The sequence below is a fragment of the Diadema setosum genome, chromosome 9 (genome assembly GCF_964275005.1).
Source record: "Diadema setosum chromosome 9, eeDiaSeto1, whole genome shotgun sequence".
In the NCBI taxonomy this organism is placed as follows: Eukaryota; Metazoa; Echinodermata; class Echinoidea; order Diadematoida; family Diadematidae; genus Diadema; species Diadema setosum.
In genome coordinates, this window is record NC_092693.1 from 27,273,829 (window position 1) to 27,301,269 (window position 27,441).

Genomic DNA, 27,441 nt, shown 5'->3' on the forward strand with positions numbered 1-27,441 from the left:
CACTTCTTAAAACGTCTGGCAACGGCCATGCATATATCCTGTAAGTGTAAATAACACGTTCCAGTGGGTTTCATTACATAGGTTATATTTTCAGCTATAGGCTAGCCTATATAGCTGGAAAAAGTTTGGTCTTTAGGGGCGTCTGGCGGCTACCCCCCACCACTTAAAACGTCTGGCAATGGTCATGTATTTATCCTGTAAGTGTAACGAACAAGTTCCAGTGGGTTTCATTAGGTTACTTTTTCAGCTATTTAGGCTAGCCTAGCTGGAAAAATTTGGGTCTTTAAGGGCGTCTGGCGGCTACCCCCCACCACTTAAAACGTCTGGCAATGGTCATTCATTTATCCTGTAAGTGTAACGAACAAGTTCCAGTGGGTTTCATTAGGTTACTTTTTCAGCTAGGCTAGCCTAGCTGGAAAAATTTGGGTCTTTAAGGGCGTCTGGCGGCTACCCCCCACCACTTAAAACGTCTGGCAATGGTCATTCATTTATCCTGTAAGTGTAACGAACAAGTTCCAGTGGTTTTCATGAGGTTACTTTTTCAGCTAGGCTAGCCTAGCTGGAGTTGGGCCTTTAAGAGCGTCTGGCGGCTACCCCCCACCACTTAAAACGTCTGGCAATGGTCATTCATTTATCCTGTAAGTGTAACGAACATGTTCCAGTGGTTTTCATGGGGTTACTTTTCCAGCTAGGCTAGCCTAATTTTGAGGGGTCCTTTCTTTGGCCCTCCTGGCCACACCCACCACCGATGACCAGCCAGACGTGCATTTCCATACTTAGGGGCATATGTACTAAATTGCTATATACATAAAAATTGGTAACCTTTTCAGCTAGGCTGACCCCCGCTGGCTCCCGGACTATTCCTTGAACTAGGTTTGCTATAATTGTCTAAGAGTGCAGGTACATGTATTTGGGGAATTGAGGATTTTTACTTGACTTCTGACTGACCCTTTTATAAGTTTATGCATTGAGTAATTGTCAAGGTATGAAGAAAGAGTGTAATTAGAGTATAAAATAGAATTTTTTTTTTTTGCATTTAAACCTGGCCTTGACCCTTAACCTTTGACCTTCTGGCAGGAAATTTCCAAGAGAATCTCCATTAGGTAATACATGCATATAAAGTTTTAAAAATAATAATGCAAGCATTGCATATACTAGTAAATGAGGGAAATAGTAAAATTTTGAAGAGTTGACCTTGACCTTTGACCCCCTGACCATTGACCCATGACCCCTAAATTCCCTAGATAGTCCCTGCCAGTCAGTACATGCATTTGCACCAAGTTCCATGAAGATACATTGAACCATTTGCGAGAAAAGTGAAATTGTAACATTTTCACCTAACCTTTGACCTTTTGACCTTTGACCTTATGACATGAAACTCTCTCTGGAGAATCTTTATGCAGCAGTACATGTCTACACTAAGTTTCAAGAAAATACATTCGAGCATTGCATGGATATGGGGAAATAGCAACATTTTTAGCATTTGACCTTGACCTTTTGACCTTCGACCTCTTGCCAATGTAACGAAAATCTACTCAACTACTTGCCCCATCATACATCATCCTTGGACCAAGTTTGGTGAAAGCTGCTTCATCCAGTTTTGAGTTATCACATAAACAGATAAATTTCAGGATTTGACCTTGATCTTTGACCTTTGACCTCCGTCCGATTTCACTCAAAAATTAATCAAGTAATTGTCCCACCATACATCATCCTCGGACAAAGTTTGGTGAAATTTGCTTGATCCAGTCTTGAGTTATCGCGTAAACAGATACAATTTCATGATTTGACCTTGACCTTTGACCTTCAGCCGATTTTACCCAAAATCTAATCAAGTAATTGCCCCATCACACTTTATACTTGGACGAAGTTTGGTAAAATTCCAGTCAATATTACTCGTGTTATCGCGTAAACGAAAGCGGACGGACGTACGGACGGACGGACGCACAACCCGAAAACATAATGCCTCCGGCACCACTTCGTGGTGGAGGCATAAAAAACAAAAGAACAATTTGCTCTACTAGCTCTCTGGTAAAGTAAAGAAATGAATGGCCTTTCTAACTGAAGTCATTATCACCTATGTAAAACAGTCATTTTAATTTTGTATTCCTAGGGTGTCATTTTTCACGCCAGCACACTTGTGCATGGTTAACTCAGGCACAGTTCATGTGAAGTAAACGGGCAGGATCCCACTTTCATGTCATCACATTTGAATTCATTCACTGACAAAGACAGAACACAAACAACACACAAACAAGTGAGTGGATTTTAAAACCCGCACAGTGGAGTTTCATTTTCTCTTCTGCAAAGGCAACTGCATATTCTTTAAAACCTAACCAAAAGCACGAACCAAAAAAAAAAACACAAACAAATAAACATGGTGTACATGATCAAGACTACAACAGTGAAGTCACATGGACAGACTTTTGACACACAGGAAGGCATCCTTTCAGGAAACAACCCAAATGCTGAATATATATGAACATCAGTAAATGCTGTTCTTGAACATTACAACAGCCAAGCTTTATCTGGTGGACCATCAAAATATGAAATACAGTCAGCCTTACTTAACCTCGCATAAGTCGATTAATCGCCCAAGTTGAAAGTCTTTTCAAGTCCTCTTCTCTTTATATTCTATCCATTTTTGATCCCTCATAAATCAAATTTTCCCTTAAGTCGAAGCTATTTCTTCAGTCCAAATAGATTCGACTTAGGCAAGGGTGACTTCCGGCACTGTATTTACTTTTCTTGAACCTAAGTAGGATGAGAACAAAGTTCAAGGTATTAAGAAAGTGTGTTAGCTCATATTTTTTATTATCACCCTGCATACATTTCCAACAAGATAGTTATAACAACAGGTGGAAGTGATGGCAGCATGAAATTACTTCCTGTTACCATCATTAATTCTTAGAAAAGATGCTTGTGATGTTTGATCCCTGAATGAAATCAAGAATATGTTTATAAATTACATACAAAACGTATTCACATTTTTGCCTTCAAAGTTACTTTCACATGCACTGTATGTAAGAAGGCAGCATCTGTAATTTTATGTCAATTTGAGCATTTCTTAGTATCGCAACCTGTAGAGACTGGATACAATGGACACGAAAACATAACATTTCACCTAATTACGCTAAAAACAAAACAAACCCAAATAAAAAGAAATGAAATACTTTGATATTTATTTGACTTGGGAAATTGCCAAGCCTTTCATTCATTTTGCCTTTCAATAGCTCATCTATACATATGATGGCCACAGTGAAACTAGCATATATTTTAGCAAAGATTATGTTGTAGTCTGCTTTTGGTAAGCATATCTATGGAATATGAAAGGATCAAAATTTGGACCCCTATATCAGTCAATGGCTCATCAAAGCGGTTAAAAATATGACAGACTGGTCATATTCTTGAACACTAATCATGATATCTGGTCAAAAGTCCTGGCTATTATAATAAAAAAAAATCGTAAAAAAAAAAAAAAAAAAAAAAACCAACAATGTTCGCTGTGATTATCCAATATACTACATCACGTAATAACTGGTAAGGCTTGAGGAAAAACCATGTACATGTCGGTCTTCAAACATGCATCAATGACAGTCAGTGCCAACAAATATAAAGGTAAGCATTAGTTTCAAAAGACTTTTGTAAAACAAAGAAGTGAATGGGGGTACCTTGACATGGCAGTGTTAAAGGAGACCTCCGGATGATTTTCAAATTTTTACATTTGAATGTATATAAATTAGTTATACTGGGTACAGAGTTTCAGGATTTATAATGATTGGGATGAAAAATAAGAATGTTTTCGACGTTTATAACAAATTGCAATGAACAAGGATGATGACATGGCAGCCTCACCATAAGAATGCATGAGATGTGGCTCAAGGAAGCAGCACAAAAGAAGAAGGCATGCATAGATTACACACAGGTGAGCTTGCAAGCATGCGGTATTGTAATGGAATGACACTGCTACGTTTCTGAGATATGTGAGGCTCCTATGTCATCATCTTTGTTCAGTGTAATTTGTTTAAGTTTTTTGAAAGTACTGTTTTTCTGCTCAAGAACCACAATAAATTCTACAAATCTATACATGAAGCTGTTGATTTATGTACTACATGATGTAAAATTATGAAAATCGTCCGGAATGCCCCTTTAATGACTACTGGGGTACCTCAGCTTTCTCTTCTTTGCTCCAAGAGACTTGCATTGAAATCTCTCAGACTTTCTATATAGCCTGTGAGTGATGAAGGAAATTATGTACCACATGACAAAAACAAAAACATTTGACCACTGACCTCCCAATACCTAGCTTCCACAGCCACGTAGTATAGTTCATCGTGCATATTTGTAGTGCATACAATTAAACAGAGCAACCAACATGTAAAATGAATTAACCCATTACAACTGTCCCTACAAAATTCAAAATTCTCACAAACTTCATATTGGACTCACTGGGTTCCTCTACACAATTGGCTAACATCAGAGGGTTACAATATCTCATGGCATCCTACTCAGACAGTACATTTTTGCAAATTGTCTTGGTCGGGTGACAGACATTCATTTGCTTGAAAATCCTCCACTTTTTTTGAAAAACTTTTTTTTTATGACATTCAAAATTAAACGTTTTCTTAACATTACCACCGACTTCATGATTCAGCACACATACACCATAAACCATATGTTCTAAATCAAAGTCTTCATCAATATCAAAGAAAATGAAAGTCACCATGAGCCAGACACCACTGAAAAAGACTCCGACTATGACTGTGCCCACAGGATGCCATGCCATAGAAATCAATGACATTTAGACACATGATTTCTTATTGGTATGTTTCCCTACAACTTCTTGAACCTGCAGCTTTTACACTTCTGCCTTAATTACTACTAAATATCTATTTATAGGGAATTTACCTTCGGTGAGTTAAGGTGTTCACAAGACCCATACCAAACTTGTACAAAGAATGGGGGGGGGGGGGGGGCTCAATATAATAAACTCTGAAGTAACAAGATAATTCTTGTATTTATACAGGGACTGCACTTCTGCATTACAAAATAGTAACAAGTTTCCTTTCAAACTAGTTTGTGTACTACCCAACTATTATAGCCAGATTGGGCATCTAACAAAATACATGTGTAGCTGTTAAAACCAACTGAATCTCATACTTTCAAAACTTAAGAAAGCAATGTGGTTTTGTATGGCATTCACTGTGTGGAACAGGTGCTGTAAGGATATTTTGGGAACATATACATCATACATCACGCTTTTCTACTTTGCACTGCATATATCACTCTTTAAGTCACATGGGATTTTCGTTATCACTACTTTTTCATTTTCTCTTTTGTTTTATTTCAGCTTGATGATTGAGCACTAGGAAAATAATTTTGTAACAGTCTGCTCTACACCGTTTCCCTGGAAGAATATTTTGCTTTACTTCACACATCTCATTATACATTCATTAAGCATCATACATGATATATGATTATCAAAATCCCTAACTCTCTGCCTCCTCGATGTATTTTTCATATTGCTCCTTTGTCATCAGGTCATCCAGCTCTGAGATATCACTGAGCTTCATTCGCACTAGCCAGCCTGACAGAGTGAGAGAGAGATATCACGTGATAATTTCATGTATGTGTACAACAATGCTACAATAGTACGCAAGAAGTTCATCATCGTGGTAGTAACTGAAGGAAATAAAGCTAATCTTCTGTCTCACTAAGCGAGGCAAACACGAAAAATTAATACAATGTTTCGGCCTCCAAATCTGCTAGCCTTTGTCTGGCAAAGTAGGAACCCAACTTTGGTTCTGCCACAGCAGAATCAACGGAAATAAAGCTAATCTTCTGTCTCATGAAGTGAGGTAAACACGAAAAAATGAATACGACGTTTCGGCTGCGAAATCTGCTAGCCTTTGTCTGCCTTTTTTTGTGTTTACCTCGCTTTGTGAGAGAGAAGATTAGCTTTATTTCCTTCAACAATGCTACATTTGGGAGTGTCAGAAAGTTTCCAGACATTACATTTAAAAAGTTGTGCTAGCAAGAAATTGCATGATTACTGACCCAACTAAACAGATTTACCCAAGTGAAATTGACAAGTCATTTTCTTTTCTTTCTTTTTTTTAACGGGGATGGGGGGGGGGGGGGGAATTGGACTATCAATATCGTAGAATAACAAGTGTAATCATCATCAATGCTTTTATCATCATTATCATAATCACTTTGTAACTTTGCAACCATAGAGTACAGGTATAAATGGAGGAAGATACATGCTCACTCACATTCATATCAGGATCAAAGTTAATATTTTTGTGTGTTGTTAAGTTCCCTGATAGCACCCAACATGCGAAATTTGCAAGAAATAAACACCCAGGCAAATATACATGTATATGGCATATACAGTATTACTCTGTTGTTGCATCCATTTCAGTGATGTATTGCTACAGAGCATCAACCTGGCAAAACATTTCACAAATGTTGTTCTTTTGTGGAGTTGGTAGGAAGTGCTGAAATGAAAATGGTTGTGATTTGAGTAGTGTATCTATCGTGTAGCATAAACAAAGTTCTTGCATCATAGTACCCTTTATGAATAACTGCATTACCCTCTGTCCTATAATGAGAAAGTTTATCTTTTAGTACTTCATATATTATTGGATGCCATTTGACAATGTGAAGAAATCCAACAGAAATAAAGTATCTCATTAGACAGCTTACCAAGGTGAAAGTTTCTAGGTGTATAACTTTTCCTTTGTGTTTAGAATGGTGTTTACTAACACATCTACTTTTCTTTCTATTCTATAATTTTTCTTTCTTTTTACCAGTAGTTACAAATGGCCTGTAAAACCTCACCATCATCATAAGGAGAAACATTTACGAGTCCTGGTTCTCCCTCCAGGGCAGTATTCACCTCCACCACTTCTCCTGATACAGGAGCATTTACATCACTTGCTGCTTTCACACTCTCTACAGTACCGAATGGCTCTGAGGAAGAAAAGGGCAGTTCCTAATAAAGTGTTATGCAGTAACAAAGCAAATCAATTCAAATTCTTCTTGAAGAATACATTTTGAATTAATTCTTGTACAGAAAGAAATTCTGCAAACTCAATTTTAAAGGCTGAGCCACTTTGTAAATTGGCAGATGGAGTAAATGTCCCCCCCCCCACAAAAAAAAAACCCACATTTTTTTTACATAGTTTTGTGGAGCAAGGGATTCACAAAGAAATCACCCTGCAAAGCATTTCATGTTTAAAGTGTAAGAATGAGTAATACAAGATGTAAACTACACTTTAAGATTACAAGGTCTCACATATATCATAAAGTTCTACAATATAAATTTCAAATTGAGCAACAAACAGACATATGAAGTGATCATTTTTTTGGGGGGTCAATCTGTTTAAAGACTGCACTGCATACTCAATCTAAACAATCTAAACAATAATGATCATGTTTAACAGTAAATCATGATTAATTATAATTCCTTTTAACAAAATTTCTCACTGCTAACCTGCTCGCTCATATGTTGCTCCGACCTCTGGAAGTTCAATAAATACTACATCTCCCAGTTGACCCTGTGAGTATCAGAAAAAAACAAACAAACACAAAATTACTTGATATTACCATAGTAAAACGTATCACTCAAATCAGGCTGCACGTAAAGATGATATCAACATGTTGTATATAGAGTTTTTGTTTCATTTGAGTTTGTATACAAGAATTTTTAAGCTCAATTATGGACTACAATAAATAAAATGTGTTGGATGTATCATTATTATTATTATTATTATCATTATCATCATTATTATTATTATTATCATCTTTATCATTATCATTATTTTGCACAGTCACAACCATTGTGGTAAGGGTAAGAGTGTGGGCAAATTGTGTACTATGCACAGTCTTTATCTCCATTCTTCACTCCTGATCAATCACATCATTCATCATCAACAATACATGAACAATCACTAAAAAGTGCAGAGGACATTAATAAGTCATACGAGTGAACACAAGTCTTGTACTGGTTTTGAGTTGGTTTTATACATGGTAAGTCACATAACAGAGTCAAGATCTTGTGTTTATACACTTGTAACATGCGGCTTCACCGCCTGAATTGCTGAACATTGTCACTAAACACGCATTATGGGCTATCACGTTACGTGTTCCCACCAAGGGATACACAACATACATGTACGTGTATGCATTAGTGCGATTCTTGTCGCATACATGTCTGATACACAATAATCACTGAAAAAATAAAAGCCCAACCCATGCGCGTAACCACCAGGCAACCAAGCTAGAGTTTGTGACGGTGTGGGCGGGTTGGCACAAACAATATACAATGTGCTAACATTTTTCACAGCAGAATTGAATACCGGTAGGACCTGCTGGGACCGGGGACAAGTGTGGAGTACATAGATGTTGCACACTCAAAAGTTGAGTAATTATCATTCACGTCGGTGCTGTACCTGATTGTGAGGGTTTGTTATTTGTTTTTTGTTTTGTTTTGTTTTGTTTTTTGTTTTTTTCAAAATCCCACTGTGGTCACGGGGAAAAAAAACAACAATTTGACTTGTGCAATGGAAATAACATATATTCACACAAATCTGGACTTGAATTTAACTTTGACATACCCAAAATTTGACTTGTAAATCCTAGACTTGTGAAAGATTATTTTGGAGAAATAAGTAAAGAGATGCTTGGGCCTTTTCTGGAGCTTCAACTTGGCCAAGTTTTCGACTTGTGCAAGGTCAACATAGGCAAGGCTGACTGTATATAAATTTGAGGATATATTCTCCTCATGACCATTTACATTTATTCATTTCATTTGCTCCATTACAAGTAAATAATGAATTCCACTGTGTGCCATTAGTTGTTGGTATTTCAGGCAAGTTCAGGAGAGCTTTCTGGCTATCAACTTTCAATATAAAGGTATGCAGAAAATTTACACAGTACTGCAAGGAAAGGACTTTGTGCTTGCTATGTGACAGATATGTACATCATGCATAAAATGCATCACAGCTATTTTCATCTTGAAAATTTGTATTGACTTCACATGAGGGCAACATTCACTGCATCATCGTTTACCAGGACCCCGTTTACAGTGCGGGGCCGGGCTCGGCCGCGGCCGAGTTCGGCCTCAACTGCGCGGCCGAGCCTCGCAATTTTGTCCGTTTACACTGCTGGGCTCGGCCGCGTTTTTGATTCAAACCTTTCAATATTTTGTCGTAGTGGCGCTCTGCTTGTAAACAAACGCAATTTGGTATTGTCTGGTTTTCAGACCCTTTGCCAAATGAATTCTGTGGCGACGAAGTCGCCGTTCGGGCAAAGGCCTTTGCCGAAGGAAATAAAATCCTTTGCAGGACAAAACCACCTTAAACTATACTAGTTTTCGACGTTGAGGGGGTTAATATCCTGAATAGCGAAAGATACAGGCAGAGGGTTTGGAAGCCAGACTAAAATTGGCCGCGCAATTGGCCGCGCATTTGGCCCAGTTTGCGTTTACACCAAGAAGAGGCAGGGCTCGGCCGCGGCTCGGCCGCGGCCGAGACCACCTCCAGAGCGAGGCCAAATGCGAGGCCAACTTTGGCCTCGCATTTGGCCTTTTGCGGGTTTACACTGAAGCGGGGCTGGGCTCGGCCGCGGCTCGGCCGTGGCCGAGCCTCGCACTGTAAACGGGGTCATAGTTGAAGCTCTGCAATAATGCATCACCTGATGTAATTGAGCAATGTAGGGATTGACAGACCAGGGAGGTGCTAGAGAAGGAGAGACAACTACTGCTCTCCTTTGAAGTCATGCGCGGCGCCGCTGAGAAGTTATGCGTTCAACTACAGGTGTTACCCATGTGCTTTGACAAAAGAGAGCATCAATAATCAGGACTAGCGCTCTCACATCTAGAAATACTTGCCCCTACTGCAATTCGCTCTCTCTATTCAATGTGATGGCAACAATGAATTTGTGTAACTTGAATAGAAGCAGCGAACCAAAATGCAGTGTAAAACTAACAATTTTAACAGCAAATAGTGTAAAAGCACGCTGGAATATGCTTTAGCGGAGTACTGTATTTGAAAGATCAAAATATCCCAGATTAAAAGATAAAAAAACTAACATGCACAATTATGCGCATTATAGAAAAATATTAGGTTTTTAAGAGGGCCTAATTTTCATTTCATTTTGATTTGCGCATTATGAAGAAACTAGAAATACATGTTTATAATATTGAATTCTTTCCTAAACTATTCTAAATCAATTCGAGTATTTCATTTAAAATCTTACGGTGAAATAAAACTTGCAATTCAACGAAAGGTGAAATGCGTTCTTCGTCTCCGAACTTCGTCTTGCAAACCAGAGCGGCGCCGAGCATGACTTCAAAGCGTAATGGAATGCTAGACATCCCATTGTAATGCCTTGAACCCAAACATGTGTTTGCATGAATTACGAAGAGTTGCCACTCCATCTCTGTAACACCTCCCTGGACAGACACTGTATCGTTGGCCGCTGCACCATCATATAGGTTGCCTGCACCCAGTCCCAACCAGAGCATTTATGTGCATGCGTGATAATCTAACTAGCATAGATCTACTATAAATGCTTGCGTTTAGCCAATGCTTTGACATGTTACACCATGCCGTTTGAAATTCCCTGTGTCACTGAAAGGATGTGACTCATAGGTGATGTCATATCCAGTTAAATAATAGCCCTTTGACAAGGCCTCCAGGCTGAAAATGAGACTAACTGCAAGGAAACAAGTGAGTGCGAGGCCGGCCAAGTGGTGCAGCCAGGAGGTTTCTTTAAACCTGACATGAATTTCTTATTTTGAACCATGCTTCTCCCCGCTTCTGCAACCAAAAAGGTAGCGGCAAATCAGCAACAGCAGTGCTCACCAAAAGGTTGCATCTAATGAATATACATAAGTATGCGTGCCAGCAGCTTGCTCATCCGTATCCAAACCTGCGCTGCCTGCCTGCCTGCAGTAGCTGCCTACATTGCTAGTCATAACAGCATACCAACTGTGGTCTGACTCATGAATATATGAATGATTAATACTCGAGTATGTCGCAAGGCGGCAGAAAAAAAAAGGGTTTAAAAAGCCCTCGTGGCTGCACCACTCGGTCTCTCGTTCACCTGTTTCTCACAATGCTCGGTGTGGCAAGTTAGTCTCATTCCTCAGCCACAAGGCCTTGTTAAAAGGCTATAGTCAAATAAACTTTCCAGGACTCAACAGTAACTTTTTTCCTCTGGTGGCCTGTTGGTGCCAATAGGCGTGTCTTCATCAGCCCGAAGTTTCAAGATAGCGCGCTATCTTGCGGTTACCAAACTAGTCCGATGTCAAAATAGCACGCTATCTGTGTAGTGAAGACGCAGATAGCGCGCTATTTGATCGGGAAAATTTCCCCCAAAATCTTGGTCTAGTTCGTCAACTAGAGCGCTAATTCGTGAAATAGCGCGCTATCTTGGGTGCGTCTCCATCAGCCCGAAATTTTCTCGATCCCTCCACGCTTCTGGTTAGCCAGCTGGCAATCAAAAGCGCATGTACAAGCAGCTAGTGATTGTGTTTAGTACATTACACGCACGGTGTATTCAAGGATCACATGTGTGTACTATAGGCCTACTGTTGTTGTCATCTTTAAAACCAGGGAGGTTATTTCTCTCACCTCCCTATTAAAACTCAGTGCCGTGCATGCTAGCTGGTTTTTTTTGTGTGTGTGTGTGTGTGTGTGTGTGTGTGTGTGTGTGTGTAAACTTCTTCTTCTGGTCCACTCTATTCATACCTTAGCTGAAGATTCTTGCAGATTGTGTGCATTTTGGATTTGTTTAAACATTGCAATTCGTTAATTTCATATAAGATGCCTCACTGGACAGAAGAAAGAGTAGCGTTATTAATATCCCTTTGGAGAGAATTTGCTGTACTGCTCACCTCCCTGGTTGTAGAATCGTACATACGGTGATATAGGAGATTTTGAGCGGGGAAATCCACTTTCGAACCGCGAGCCAGGCAGAGTAATATTGCAAAGTGCGCATGCGTCAATTTTCGGACTAATTTCCCGAAGCAGGCTGTTCGAGCTGATGAAGACGCACATTCGCTCTATCGGGCTATTTTCTAAGACTGCAAAATGTCCCGCTAGTTTGAACTTCGGGCTGATGAAGACACGCCTAATAATATCTGTAAATCTGAAATTTCGGTGGCCCCAAAAAGAAATGTTTTGGCCCTCAAATAAAGGGAATCATTACAATCAATTTTAAATCATAGTTGTTGTGTGCTTGCAAAAGTGTCACTTTTTGCTCAAATCTGACACTTATGAATAAAAATATCACTGAAGGTGATTAATACCCCCGCCCCGTGACGACAGTCTTACCCAAGGAATGATCTTTCCTTGATCTTCTGCCATTTATATGCCGTTACCATGGCAACGCAGCTTCCAACACGTCCGAAAAAAATTTGTCTTCCACATCTTCCCACAAAGACTATTGTGTGTGCCACATTTCATAAGCTTTTGTCAAAAACTGAGGAAGTAGTTCAATCCACAAGATCTTTCCTTGATCTTCCGCCATTAATATGCTGTTACCATGGCAACGCAGCTTCCGACACGTCCAAAAAATATGTCTTGCACATCTTCCCACCAAGACCAATGTGTGTGCCACATTTCATGAGCTTCAGTCGAATAAAGAGGAAGTAGTTCAATCCGCAAGATTTTTCCTTGATCTTCTGCCATTTATATGCCGTTACCATGGCAACGCAGCTTCCAACACTTCCGAAAAATATGTCTTCCACATCTTCCCACCAAGATCAAGGTGTGTGCCACATTTCATAAGCTTTGGTCAAAAAACTGAGGAAGTAGTTAAATCCGCAAGATCTTTCCTTGATCTTCTGCTATTAATATGCCGTTACCATGGCAACGTACTTTCGGGTACTGTCAAAAAATGCGTCTTGCACATCTACAACCAAAGGCACACATTTGTACCAAGTTTCATGGAAATTGGGCAAAAACTGAGGAAGTAGTTTGCAACACAAAATTTTCCATCATTTTGGCTCATAATATGTGAGCTGTTACCATGGCAACATACTTTTTGTCACCGTCAAGAAATGTGTCATGCTGACCTATATCCTAAGACAAACATTCAATACGAATTCCATGAGAATTGGAAGAACACTGATGAAGCAGTTTTGCCATGAAGCATTTTGCCCTATATTTTACCAATAACATGCCGTTACCATGGCAACGCACTTTTTGCCACTGCGGAAATATGTGTCTTGCACATTAACATATTCAGATGAACACCTGTATCTAATTTCATAAAAATTGATCACAAACTGTGGGAGGAGTTCGCGACGCAAGATTTGTACCCATTTTTGCCCATAATATGCCGTTACCATGGCAACGTACTTTTGGGTACTGTCAAAAACTATGTCTTGCACATCTACAACCCAAGGCACACATCTGTGCCAAGTTTTATGGGAATCGGTTGAAAACTGAGGAAGAAGTTCGCGACGCAAGATTTGCAACGGACCGACCGCCCGACCGACCGTCCGCTGATTCCTATATACCCCCTTCAAACTTCGTTTGGCGGGGGTATAAAAATGTGTAAAAGAATGACATAACACAAATACAGTTGGGTAATGATGAAAATGTCAAATATTGGCCAAAAAGGTTCACTGGAAGTACTACAGTTTCAGAGCTTACCCGATCATGAATGCTTTGGAATGTTTTACATTCAATAACATTGATTACAATATATTAGGCCATAGTGGTATCCATCACTCGCGAGAGTGAATGTCATGAAGTTTGTTCTGTGTACAATTCAATATTACTGCTAAGACACAATTTGATCATCACACACTACATGTAGCAGCGTTCGACACACCCACTTATGAACGGAGGAGGGGGCGCTTCCAGAATAAAAGTCAGTATACCAACTTTTAATATTTCACACTCTTTAATCTCAAAATACTACAAAGCAACTCGATATCCTGGCAAATTGCGCCAGCCAGACAAATTTCTTGTTAGATCTTTCTGATATAGAGCAAGCAAATTCCAAATGGCGGAAGACGAATGTCAGTTAAAGTGTACCAATACCTTGGAAATCAAACTTGTGTACAGCTAGAATACACAGAAAACAGCCATAATTTTCGTGATAGCCCCTGAAAGTATACATATTTCGATGTTTTCGAGCTTTCGCCCGACAGCAAGTGCTGGTTCTAATCCTTATAGCATGCAGTGGGTACTGCGTACTTATTCAAATTCACGAAATAGTCTATTTCAAGCCATTTTTGTTTTTGTATTCTCCTTAGAATTTATATTCAAACCCCAATAAATATAAATAAAAATTGAAGTGACACAAAATTCTAATATTTTGCAGAGGGCATGTCTCAAGTATATTCTACAAAATACAGCAAACATGATCCTCAGGGTATTGGTACATTTTAAAGGTGCTGTCAAGTACTTATGTTTTAGCGGAAAGTCTTGCAATAGCCTAGTCGACACAAGATTTAGTTATAATGTTCAAAATCTACCCAGTGTTTACAAGTTGTGATGCAAACTTATCTGCCATGTTCAGGAAACTGTCATCTTCAACTCACCTGTGCAAAGTCTGTAATGCCTATTCGCCCTGTTTGGTCATCTTGGAGCATGACCCACTCATGATCAGTGCTGTACTTTTTATCTAGAGATGGAGACAAAGTACATACATGAGGACAACCAGAATGAAAATTGCAAGACTTGTTATCATCTCACAATCAAGTACAATGTTAGCAAAAATCCTAGTCCTTTTTCAAGTTTTTCAATTGTGACATGGCATGACAACAGGCCAACAACAGGAACTGCTCAACATTAAAGCAGAGTCCATCCCATCAACAGCTGATGTGCTTAAGAGTTCCTTACCCATAAACTTGAACTGGGGAAACAAAACTCTTTCTCATTTTGGTCATGACAAACTATTTCAATTAGATATTTTCTGATCACATGCATGCCAAACTGAACTTGACACATCTCAGGCAACCTTGAATAATGTAAATAGAACCAACATCCTACAATGACCAACTAAGAAGTTTGGAACAATGCAAAATGACTCATTTTCTGACTCCAGAGTGTCCATTTGAAACAGAAAAGGTATAGAAAAAGGACACTATCATTTCCTTATCATGACTGTTTTCATTATCACTACTGTTAGGAGCTATACACTACATGCGTCTAGGATCATGGAGTATCACCATCATTAATAATTATATACAACTGTACATTAAATTCATAGTCTCATCTACTGTGTCAAAATGGGTCATATATTTTCATTCATTAATTTTTTCCATTTCCAACATAAACACAAACATTTTACAGAAATTGAATAGATTACATCACAACACATAATAAAAGATAAGTTTACAGAACATTTTAATTACCGGTATACTGAAATCCTGGAAATGGGGAGGAATGCTAACAAGTTAATGGTGGCAGAGGTTTGTTTTTGTTTTGTCTGCATTTCAGGGGTTATCACAACCCCATGTTTAATTCAGTGCATGGCCCACTTTTCAAAATATGCTGAAGTGTAAATCTATACAATGTCTTTCTCAGGACATTTTTTTTTTTTCATTTCAACAAATTTGACATCATACAATTGTAGACCTTATTGACAACACAACTTGAAAAGAGATCAAGCTCACCTGCATACTGATCATGCTCGCGTTATAGCTATGGAGCTACTTCACCAAAAGACTAAAGGTATTTTCACTAGTTTTTGCTAGTTTTGATGAAGACAATAGTAGCAGTTGGTGTGAGCAAATTTTTACAGTTGACCAGGCTGTTGAACGAAGCAAGTTTTTGAGATGGAGGTGTTCCTGTCACCATCGAAAAGCACAGTGAACTTACTGGAAAGGTCAGCCGGGATAAGAAGTTTGCATTAATCCACTACAATTTTTGATGCACTAAAGGCAGTGAAAAGCACAGTTGCCACACTTTATACTGGCTGAGTACACTATGCACTGCACTGCCACTGCGCATAATCGGCTGTGACAAAGAGTGCAGCAGTCTTCGAATACTCAACTAAAAATTTTAATAAAATGCGACATTCACTGGACGGGGTACTTCCTATTAATTGTTGCATCCATAAATGACACATTGACCTATCTGCACCATCAGCAGATGTAAACTGATGTAAGGAGACTAGTGGTAAAAAAAAAAACAAGAGACCCGCGGGTCTAGCGCTCACCTGACTATCGCAAGTTCACCTTTCACACAGTCACTAATCTAAATTATTCACAGCTGAGCTACTAAAATTTGACCAGGCATTCTCAAGTAGAAGATGAAAATGTACAATAAGGGCCCAAATTTTTTAAGATTCCTTAATTTGGGTGGATTGGGGCCCCCTGGGGCCCTCTGGGTGGGGCATGGTGCCCATTTTGATAAATTGAGATCCTGACCCCCTAGGGATGCTACCTGCCAAGTTTGACGAAAATCCATCATGAGGTTTTCAGGAAGAAGATGAAAATGTACAATTCAGGCCCCCATTTGGACCTTCCCAACCCCCCCCCCCCCCCACCTGCCCCCAAGAGGGGCACCTCTGCATCTGCTATGAACAAACTACAGTCATTAATGTACTCACTCATAGTATTATCTTAGCTCTATAGCTTCTGATTCTAGAGAAGATTTTTAGAGATTCCGGGGCCCCTGGGTGGGGCATGGTGCCCATTTTCAGAAATTGAGATCCTAATCCCCTAGAGATGCTACCTGCCAAGTCTGGTGAAAATTGGTCATGGGGTTCTCAAGAAGAAGATGAAAATGTACAATTTAGGCCCCATTAGGACCCCTCCCCACCCCCCTCCCCTGGGTCCCAAGGGGGGCACCCCTGATTCTGCCATGAACAAACTTGAAACTGCAGTCATCAATGTACTAACTCATAGTATTAACTTAGCTCTTTCACTTCTGGTTCTAGAGAAGAAGATTTTTACAGATTCCTTAATTTTGGGGGGTTTGGGCTCCCCTGGGGGCCCCCTGGGTGGGGAATGGTGCCCATTTTAACAAATTGAATTCCTAACCCCCTAGGGATGCTACCTGCCAAGTTTGATGAAAATCGGTCTTGGGGTTTTCAAGAAGAAGATGAAAATGTAAAAAGTTTATGCACGACGGACGCCGGACGCCGGACGACACACGACGCACGACGGACGCCGGACGAAGGGCGATCGCAATAGCTCACTTGAGCCTTTGGCTCAGGTGAGCTAAAAAAGAGATAACAGGTTCAAACAACGATAAAGTAAATCAAACTGGTGGTGTGTGCATACCTCAACGACCAAGCGCTCTTTGGTATCTGAGGCACTTGTTGGCTGCTCTTAATTGCATTGCCTATGGTCGCTGGCTGCGCTGTGGCTTACTTTACCTTCCCCTTGCAACTGATCATTTCTCGGCTATGGTCAATAAGGTTTACTTCTAGATGGTCTATACACCTAACTACAGGCATACTCACATGCATATATTGTATGTGGCAGTTACACATGTTGATCATGTAACAATCATCAACACTTGCAATGATGTAGATGGTGAAAGTGCTGGACAGCAAAATGCAGATCTATAGATCTCATAGGAATGGATTTCAGTATAAAAGCCTGTGACTCTGTTCATCATCAACAGCACCCTGATGAAACTTACCAACCTAGGCATCAGGAATAACAACCTGAGGTGCATAGATTCATTCCTTACCAACAGTAACCAACAAGAGGTAAAAGAAGGAATAACTTTCTACAAAGGCAAAGTCATATCTGGTGTACCACAAGGAACTGTATTCTGTCCACTTCTGTTCCTTGCATAAACACCAACAATTTTCCATCTAAGACACAGTCCAAGGTCCAGCTTTTCACAGAAAACTGCATGGAGCGTGTTATTAATACCACAGGATGCAAAGATTCTTCAGGACAACTTGAACACTCTAGTCAACTGAAAATCAGACTGGCAAATGTCTTTAAACATTTCTTGAATATTTCTCCATGAAAATCATCTGTTCCATCCAGACTAAAAACAAGATGGGCAACATTACCCTGGAAGAAGTTAAATACCATACATTTAGGAGTGGAACTCTCAACAGAAAAACTAATGACATTGCATAATACAGCACTTCCATTCAGCCAAAACTGGAATATTGTTGAACTACCTATGAACCCCATCAAAAAAGTAAACCAAGATTGGCTCAAAAACCACAAAATAGGGCAGCCAGATTTGTAACACCAGACTACAACCGGAACTCCAGCATCACTACATTGCTCAAAGACTTGAATTGGGAATCCCTGAGGAGCAGACGTACCAAGTCCAGCTTACAAGTGAATATGAATGGAACCTTCTGGATTTCGAAACAAGAAAAGCACCCAGCCTTACTTCTTGTGAAACCAAAGTTGACGGTTTGTGCTATACAGTCAGGTTGCAGCGCGGTGAAGCTCAGCTCGCTGGCGCTGACAACTTTGACAACAAGAGGATATTTCTACACATTTCCCACAATAGTGACTTTTAGAAATTCTAACTTTTTTTTTCATACTATTCTGCCTGATTTGTATGTTTGTACCAAATGTAATGTTTCTTTTATTCCCTTGCATTTCATCAACAACGAATTACTGTAATGTCCCTCTTGTCTTGGTGTCACTGTGAGTGTCCAATCTGTGTGTGGATGTATAGCTCTTCCTCTTTAACTGTTAATATCCTTTCATTTCATCATTTCTTCCTTATTCTCATCTGATTTTGATTCTAATTTTGATTTGACAGGGTTCGTTCAGGGACTGAAGAAATTCACTGTGAAATTCATTAATCATGCTATTTTCTCAATGGTTTTTAAATGACTTTCTTTGTTGCCTTTCATCTCTTCTTCTATCTTTCCTCCCCTTGTATCTTCTCTCCGTCATTTTTTTTTTCTTGGTGATATCCTACGAAATATTAAGCAAATAATCAACATTGGTGAAGGTGATGGGACAAACTATCACTTCCGAGGCGATCTGGATGTAGCTATCTTTCCGAAGCGCAGCTGAGGAAAGATAGCGTACACATTCAGATCGCCGAGGAAGTGATAGTTTGCCTCACTGCCTGAAACTAAAAGTTGATTATCTGCTTTATATTCCACATCTAGGGTCCTAAAATATTCCCATTTTATTCCACATTTGAAACCGTTTCAGCTGTCTTAGGGTATCCTCAGGACTTGGGCTACGTAGTTTACTTTATGACGTATGCGCGCAGTTGACAAAACAACAAATTTGCTCCGCGCCCCACGCGTGGCACCGAAATAAAAGTGCGTTGCACTGTGGTCTATCACTTGACCCAGGTCAAATGATAGACCACAGTGCAACGCACTTTCATTTCGCCCATACTCAAAATTGTAAGTTATATCATGCGTTAGGACTGTGTCGACTAAGAGGTCAGCGAAACAAAATGACTATCATCATAGAGTGTAACAAACTTTTCTTCTCATGTGATGTGATGGGCAAAACTACGCTTCATCACGTGATCAGCTCTTGACCAATCCTATAGCAAGATTCTTAGTATATGGAATATAATCTCTTCTAATCGTACTATTTTACTTGTTATCCTTTCCTTTCTCTTCATATCTTTCGATAGGTTTTCGTCCTGTGATATCGACGCTTTCTTGATGTGTCCCCTTGAAGACACTTTACAGCTTTTTGGGGCTAGTTTCAACCCAGGGAGTCATACAAGGTTGTACCACACCCGGCTGCCACTCAACTATTCAGCATGTAACATGCCAATTAGACTTTAATACATCGTGACTGCAGCTAAATAAAGCACATTTCAAAATCTAAGTGCATTTGGTGCCGAAAGCCCCTACACACATTCACAACAACCAGTTATGGTGATTGTTTTATGTTAATGAACAGATAGAACAGTTCAATCTACAGCTTCACTACAGATGGTAACAATACAACACTCCACAGATAGGCATAGACACTAGATCTAGGCAACATGGAATATCACAGGCATTGAAAAAGTAATGGTAGTACCTTTCATGAAGAAATGGCATCTATAGACATCTAGTTAGGTATCAGAACTCGATATTCAATTAGAAAACTTTCTTTTTTTGCCAACTGATTCTAACAAAAAATATTTTGTCTGGTTAATTTCACAGCATTATGGGAATACATACAGTTTAGGAGAGTGGATCGTATGATCGGACGCTTTTTTTTTTTTCATGGCTCTGAATTTTGTACTCAGAGGATGAAATTGCAGCCAAAAATAACACCACTTATTCACCAAGTCCTGAAAATTACGAATTTAGCAAAATTATGAAAATTTTTCACTCTGCCTTTTGGAAAATAGTGTACCCCTCTACAAAAAGTTATCTTTTAGTACAGTTTAAAATCGCATTATAATTCCAGACACAATATTCCTTAAATGGAAAAATCAATGTCTTCCACATCTTGTCCTTGCATCAGAATCTCAATTCATACCCACAATTCACTGTACACATTCGTACCCAGCGCACAACGAGAAAATCGGCAAATGAGGTTCAAATTTTGTATTGCACAGTAAAAGGTAACATGAACATTTCAAACTATTCAAGCGATAAAACCTTGTGATAAATCGACATCTTCCAAATCTGAGGTAAAATGTGAATTTCTTAGCGTTTCTATATTTTTGTGTCACTTTTTTTTTTTCTTCGATTTCGGCCCATACAATGCTCTGTGAGGCTAGTCTACCAAGTCCCATGCATATTGAATGTCATTAGTATGCAGAGATGTGTGCATCTAGAATTACCATGCTGTCTGGTAGTACCATACCTGTACAAAAAAAAAAAAAAAATTCCCACTTTTGACAACTATATCAATTAACACTGATTATTGATGAGTAATAGCTGACTAGTGTACAATTCAGTTGGAGGAAATTTGAATATGATGTTGAATATTTGAATATTTGAATTTGAAAATGAATCAGTTTCATTAGATACATTATCAATTCTACAGTTAAGTTCCAGATTTTGGTCAAATTTGAACCCTCTGTACAAAATTAAACTTTACACAGGAACCAATGATGTGTATGTGAGTGTGTGCTTACAATGACTCTGAACAATAGACATGAATACCACGAATATCACCTTTTAAGAGCTCTGCTGACTAGGCTTTTGGTCTCTTGCTCCAAGGCACATGAATGCTTTATCAGGCGCAGCGATACGGTGCAATTAACTCACCAAAAGCTAATGACCTCGAAGCCTCATTTGCATAAAGTAAACAGCTACTGTACGCACAACTGCTGGGGAAGTGTTTAAGGACAATCACAATATCTTGCCTCTGAAGCCATCAAATGATAATATCTATTCAGCAAATTGAAGGAGAAACTATTCTCTAACTGGCAATGTTAGCCCCCGTTTACAGTGCAGGGCTGGGCTGAGCCTGGGCTGAGCCAAGGCTGAGCCCGGCCTCAATTGTGGTACTCGGCCTCGCAATTCTGTCCATTTACAGTGGAGGGCTCGGCCCTGGCTTTTAATTCAAACCTTTCAATATTTTGTCGTAGTGGCGCTCTACATGAAAACAAACGAATATAACTGCATTTGGCCCAGTTTGCGTTTACAGTAGCCATGTCTACACCTATCCCAAAACTTCAAGTTATACTAACTACGATCGTAAAAATCCCTTCCCTTAACCACGACAAAACTTTGATGCCGTTCACACCTATATGCAGTTAGCAAAACTTCAAGTTGATGCTAACTACGACATACGGCACTGGCCCTGCAGAAACTAGAGCACACACTTTAGTGCGCGCAGGCAAACCTCAAATACGCGCAGCCTGAACTCCAGAGCTCATCAAAAATCCTTCATAAATTCCCCAAAATTCTCGGATTACTACCAAAATTTAATCATCTTTTACTTGTATTATTCTAAACCTTTCCTGCAAGTTTCATCTAAATCCGTTCACAACTTTTTGAGTTATTTTGCACATGGACAAACTAACTAACGAACGAACAAACAAACCAACGGAGGTAATATTAGCCATGTCTACACCTATCCCAAAGCTTCAAGTTATACTAACTACGATCGTAAAAATTCCTCACTAACCTCACTAATAGTTCCGCCCATAAAAGGTCACTCAAAACTACAAGAGCGTCGTGGTTAACAAAACTCTGTTCACATTTGTCGTAGTTTTAGCGCTCTGTGGGGGGCATTCCCAAAACCACGACGAAACTACAACAAAACCCTAAGAAATCTTATGGTGTTGTCATGGTGTCTTCGTCTTAAGGTTTTGTCGTAGTTTTCAAAACTATGTGCGTCTACATCTACACTAACTTGAAGTTAAGGACTGTCGTAGTTTACAAAACTTCAAGTTTTGAAAACCTTAAGGTAAAGGGATCTAGATGTGAACCTCACTAGTGAGAAAAGCATGGGCCGAGATTACCTCCAGAGCTTGGCCAAATCGCAGCCGTTTTTGGTACCGCATTTGGCCTTTTGCGCGTTTACAGTGAAAAGAAGGCTGGCTTTTTCACTCACTGTAAACGGGGTCCTAGTTTTGGGGGGTTTATTGAGGATAACCCTGTGAAAATAACATAGAAATTTAGCATCCAAAAAAGAAAATTTGGTCTCCATAAAAGTGTTAATTTTTCACATTTTTCTTAATTGCCCAAAAATGAAACTTTGGTATATGACTTGTGGTAGTATGTCCATACTGTGTTCCAAATATCTTTTCTGTAATATTTGTCACACATTCATGTCGGGAAAAAACCGAGACCACTGTCATCTGTGATCCACGTAAAATCCATAGCATAAGCATTACGCAGTCCGATGTATTGGTTTTCGTGCTGCGTGAAACAGTTGAAGCACATTGCAGGGTTGGTCTATTACCCACTCACCACCGTGTGGACTGAAACTGAACCCTGTCGTCTTGCTCGAACCTGACATCGCTGATTGACTAAGCATGCACTGACCAGTCACGCCAGTAGACAATGCATGTGCAGGATGATGATCTAGTTGTGCATGTCCAGTATTTTCTCTAAAATTTGGTTACCTATTTGCTCTGATTTTAACCTAACTACTTATTGCGCAAACACGAAACTTCGCAGGTAGTGAGTCTGGGGTATACAGACTAGCAATATGTTAATCAAATTAACTATGCATGGTATATTCATGCTGTACCAGAGTTGTGTTGGAAACTTCATTTTTCATGAAAAAATGACATATTCCATCAACTTGATAATGACATACGTGTATAATGTTAAGGACCTAGCAATTATTCCCCCTGCTTTCTGAAAACGGTTAGTCAAGTGCTCTTTCATTATGCTAGAAAAGTGGATTTTGGTGGAATTCCCTTTATATTTTCTTTGTTGGCCACACATAACGTCGTAACCTCTAGTATTCTCCTCATCCAGCGGTTCCAACACCAAAATTTGAAAAATTAATAACTTTTGCATCGATTGTCCGATTTTCCTCAAACTTTCACCAATGTGTTCTACTAATGTTGCTGCTTTCACTCAATCCACAGTTCTCTTTGGGTTTTGGTTTCCTTTAAACTTGATGGGTTCATCGTTCCAAGACTTATCTAAACCAATTTCAAAGCTGTAGACACTGGGTGCATGTTTAAAGTTATTTGTTAAACTATTCCAGGGTTTCCTGATGCATATTGAACAAGTTTCTTCTTGTAGTGGTATGTGATCTAAAAATATGCAACATTTTACTATGTCCTCTTTTTTTTTTCCTCGTTTTGTTATCAGACCTATCAGGCACTACCTTTTAATCATATTTATGAAATAATCTAAATGCTTCAATCATACCACCTCTCGCCCGGTGGTAAGCTAAAGTTGGAAGTCCAAGATGCGTCAATCTCTGTTCATAAGACAGAGCTCTTATTTCATGTATCTGTTTTGTGGCTCTCCTTTGGACATTTTCTAAAGTTGTACATGGTTTTTTCTTTTTGTTTAATTCTTTTTTTTTTTCAAATAAGGACTCCACACTGCATGGGCATATGTATTCTAAATGAGGTCTTAGAAAGCTTTATAAAACAATAAGAAAATAAAATTATCCTTGTTTAAATATACAAATGTTCTTAATAAATTCATCAATTTATCCGCTTTATTCATTTGTAATTGAAAATGCTGATCAAATTTAAGTGTAGAATCAACCATCACTCCAAGGTCCTTACATAAATCTACATGTGAGCGGTTATATACAACATTTCCAATATTCATATTACCTCTCACCCGGTGGTAAGCTAAAGTTGGAAGTACATATGAAGAAAAAAAAAACAAAAACAAAAAAACCAGGAAATATTAATTTGCAAATGTGCCGTTGAATATATGCTTCCGAGATTCTAATTCTAAAATCGCGAATCGGTTAGAATGAGTATCCCAGAGATCGTCTCAAAGATTATGACAGTTCAACTCGTTTTTGGAGGTAATAGGGATAGCCACTTATGATATTCGGAACCATGCTATTACAATATGCAACATTTGCTTGCATTTGAACGATGAATGATTGACAGAGCTGCAAGCGTCACAGTGCATTTCCATTACTTCACCAAACTGCATATAGAAAACAACCTAGGTTCTAAGTCGTCAGGGCGCTCTTAACAGTCTTACTGGTTACAGCACCCCCACCCAGCCCAGGGTTAGAGGACAAGTTCACCTTCATGGATCAACATGTGGATTGAGTGAATGCAGCAATATTGATAGAACACATCAGCAAAGAGGAAAATCAGACAATCTGTTTAAAAGTTATGAATTTTTGAAGTTTCTGCTCAGTCACTGCTGGATTAGAAGACAACTACAGGTTGTGATATCACATGTGTACAACAATATAAAGAAAATATAAAGAAAATTCAACAAATTATATTTTTACCTTTCTCGAATAATAAAAGAACACTTGACTTCCCTCTTTCAGAAGGCAAGGGGGAATAATATTACGGTACCATTAACATATGTCAGTCACGAGTCAAGGAAATGTGCACTTTTTTTCAAGAAGTAAAATTTTGTGAAATTCTCTTTATATTTTCCTTATAAGTTATATTATATACATGCATGGTATTACCGGACACGCACATTTTTGCGTACTAATGACATTCTGTACGCGCGAGACTTCGTAGATTGCCTCACATAACTTTGTGTGGACCGAAATCGCAAAAAACGCGACATAAAAATGTCAAAACACGAAGAAATTCACATTTCACATTCAAATTTAATACAGTTGAGTGACCCGCACCTTGTCATAGTTAATATCTATGCATGTGTGAATCACATTTCGTGACTGGAATTCTATAAAATCCCACTCACATACAGGAAAAATGCTGAAGATTCCAATAGCACCAAAAGTTCACTGATCGATATCGGAAATTTGTAGAGCTCTATCGTCCTCAAACGCGAACAATGCGGAATAGTTGTGTGCTAATAAGGGGCCCGCAACTTGTCACCCACGCATGCAGCTCTCATAGACAAAGCACGTAAAATAGAAGTTGGCGATTTCTCACAAGGACAAGGTTTTATTGCGTGAACTGTTCGAAATGTTCAAGACAGACATTTTACCGTAAAATACGAAATTTGAGCTTCATTTGCCAATTTTTTCTTTGTCATCCGCTCGGTGAGAATGTGTACGGTGATTTGTGGGATGAATTGTGATTCTGGTGCAAGGACTAGGTGCGAAAGACCTCGATTATTCCATTACGAAAATCATGTCCGGTAATACAATGCGATTTTGCACCGCGCAAAAAGACAACTCTTTTTAGAGGGGTATGTTTAAAGCATACAGTATTTTCTTAAAACTGGAGCGAACAATTGACATAAGTAGGCTGAATTTGTAATTTCCAGCAGTCTGTGAATAAGTGGTGTTATTTTTAGCCGAAATTTCATCCTCTGAGTACGGAATTCAAAGCCGCGAAAAAAAAGCGTCCGGTAATTGGATCTCTACTATCCTATATACCATTTTACGCATGTGACATCATACAATGTAGTCTTCTCATCCAGCAGTGGCTGTGCAAAATTCATAACTTTTGAACGGATTGTCCGATTTCCCCCAAACTTTCACTGTGTAAAGTTTATACTAATAATATTGCTGCTTTCACTCAATCCACATCATGTCTATGAAGGTGGACTTGTCCTTTAACTAGATTCTATTGTTATTTCTAATGTTAGACCTTACATGTCATGGCTTAACTGCAGAATACCCCGCACAAAATATACTACTACATGTACATCGTTGGCGAGCCAACGACCTACGATGTGAATTACCCCCTGCCCCACGGACGGTGTGATCGTTGGTCTGCCCGCAGCCATCGTCCGCGCCAACGCAATGCGACTCCACAATTATGATTGTTGGTTCAGCCAACGCCAACGATCTGGCTAGGGAGAGTACAATAATACACATCCCTGGTCCCACGGGCCGGGATGATCGTTGGTCAGCTCACAGCCAACGCCAACACAATGCGGCTCCATAATTATGATCGTTGGTCAGCCAACGCCAACGATCTGGCCACAGATAGAGTACAATACCTACATACCCCCGCTCCCACGGGTCGGGATGATCGTTGGTCAGCTCGCAACCAACGCAAACGCAAGGATCACAGACTTAGTATTATTAGATTTTTCTAGATTTGACAGAAATATCCGTCTTATTATGTACCCCCGCTAAAATTGAAACAAAAAGAGGTAAATTTATTTAGTCATAAAATGCATTTATATATCTCAATAGTTCTAAGTCTATAAGTAGAAAAAAGTGGCAGAATTTATTAACACATAAAAATACAAATGTAATAACACTATTATAATTATAGTGAAAATTAAGTCACCAACTTTATTTCACGTAGACGCTCTATCTAAAGTGGGACTATTAACATTTACGCTGCTATAGTATGGTTGGTTAGTGATTAATCCAATTATTGTGCGTATACAGCCAATTCTGTGTCGTGAAGTATAAGCGATAATGCCACGCCATTTCCTTCTAAATTAAGTACCTGGGGTGGTATTCTGAGGTCGTAATTAAGCACGTGATTAACTTTGTGATTAAGTCGAGAAGTTAAAAGACCCTTAATCATGGGCAGAATCGGTATTCTGAGGACGTAATTAAGGTATGATTAAGTCCCCTATGATTATCTTAGGTTCCTCCCATCTAATTGTTATTCCATCCAATCAGAAGCGTTGTTAGAAGCCAAAATGATGATCACGCATGCAAATATGCCCTCAATGCGCGCTCCTCCGCACACCCCTGTAATTACAACGCAAGAGCTCCGTGCGCACACTTTGGCCTTTGATTACAACCCTTCACCTACGCACGCGAAGAGCTCACATAAAATGACAAAATTCCGCGAAGATCGCCTATATTTCTTTTTTTCTCTGAATTCTACGGATACCATGACAACAAGACTCAACCGCTCCTCGGTTACCGAAGACGGCAAGCATCGTTGTGACCGAGAAAAAGCTCTGTAATGCGTGATATCGGAGTAGTTAATGACACCCTTTGGTATCATTAAGTTTTCCATTAACTTTCACACTTAATTACATGCTCAGAAT

General features: G+C 39.3%; 1 protein-coding gene across 1 annotated transcript in view; it reads right to left on the bottom strand.

Moving 5' to 3' along the window:
- Positions 1–2,262: 2,262 nt before the first annotated feature.
- The window catches only part of LOC140233490 (glycine cleavage system H protein-like), a 37,155-nt gene continuing 11,976 nt past the window's right edge, over positions 2,263–27,441 (bottom strand). The window contains exons 2-5 of the mRNA XM_072313608.1: positions 14,567–14,649; positions 7,499–7,562; positions 6,844–6,975; positions 2,263–5,587 (exon numbers count right to left, since the gene is read on the bottom strand). Of these exons, the coding sequence (XP_072169709.1) occupies positions 5,490–5,587; positions 6,844–6,975; positions 7,499–7,562; positions 14,567–14,649 (377 nt within the window). The 3' untranslated portion in view covers positions 2,263–5,489. The remainder of the gene's footprint in view (positions 5,588–6,843; positions 6,976–7,498; positions 7,563–14,566; positions 14,650–27,441) is intronic.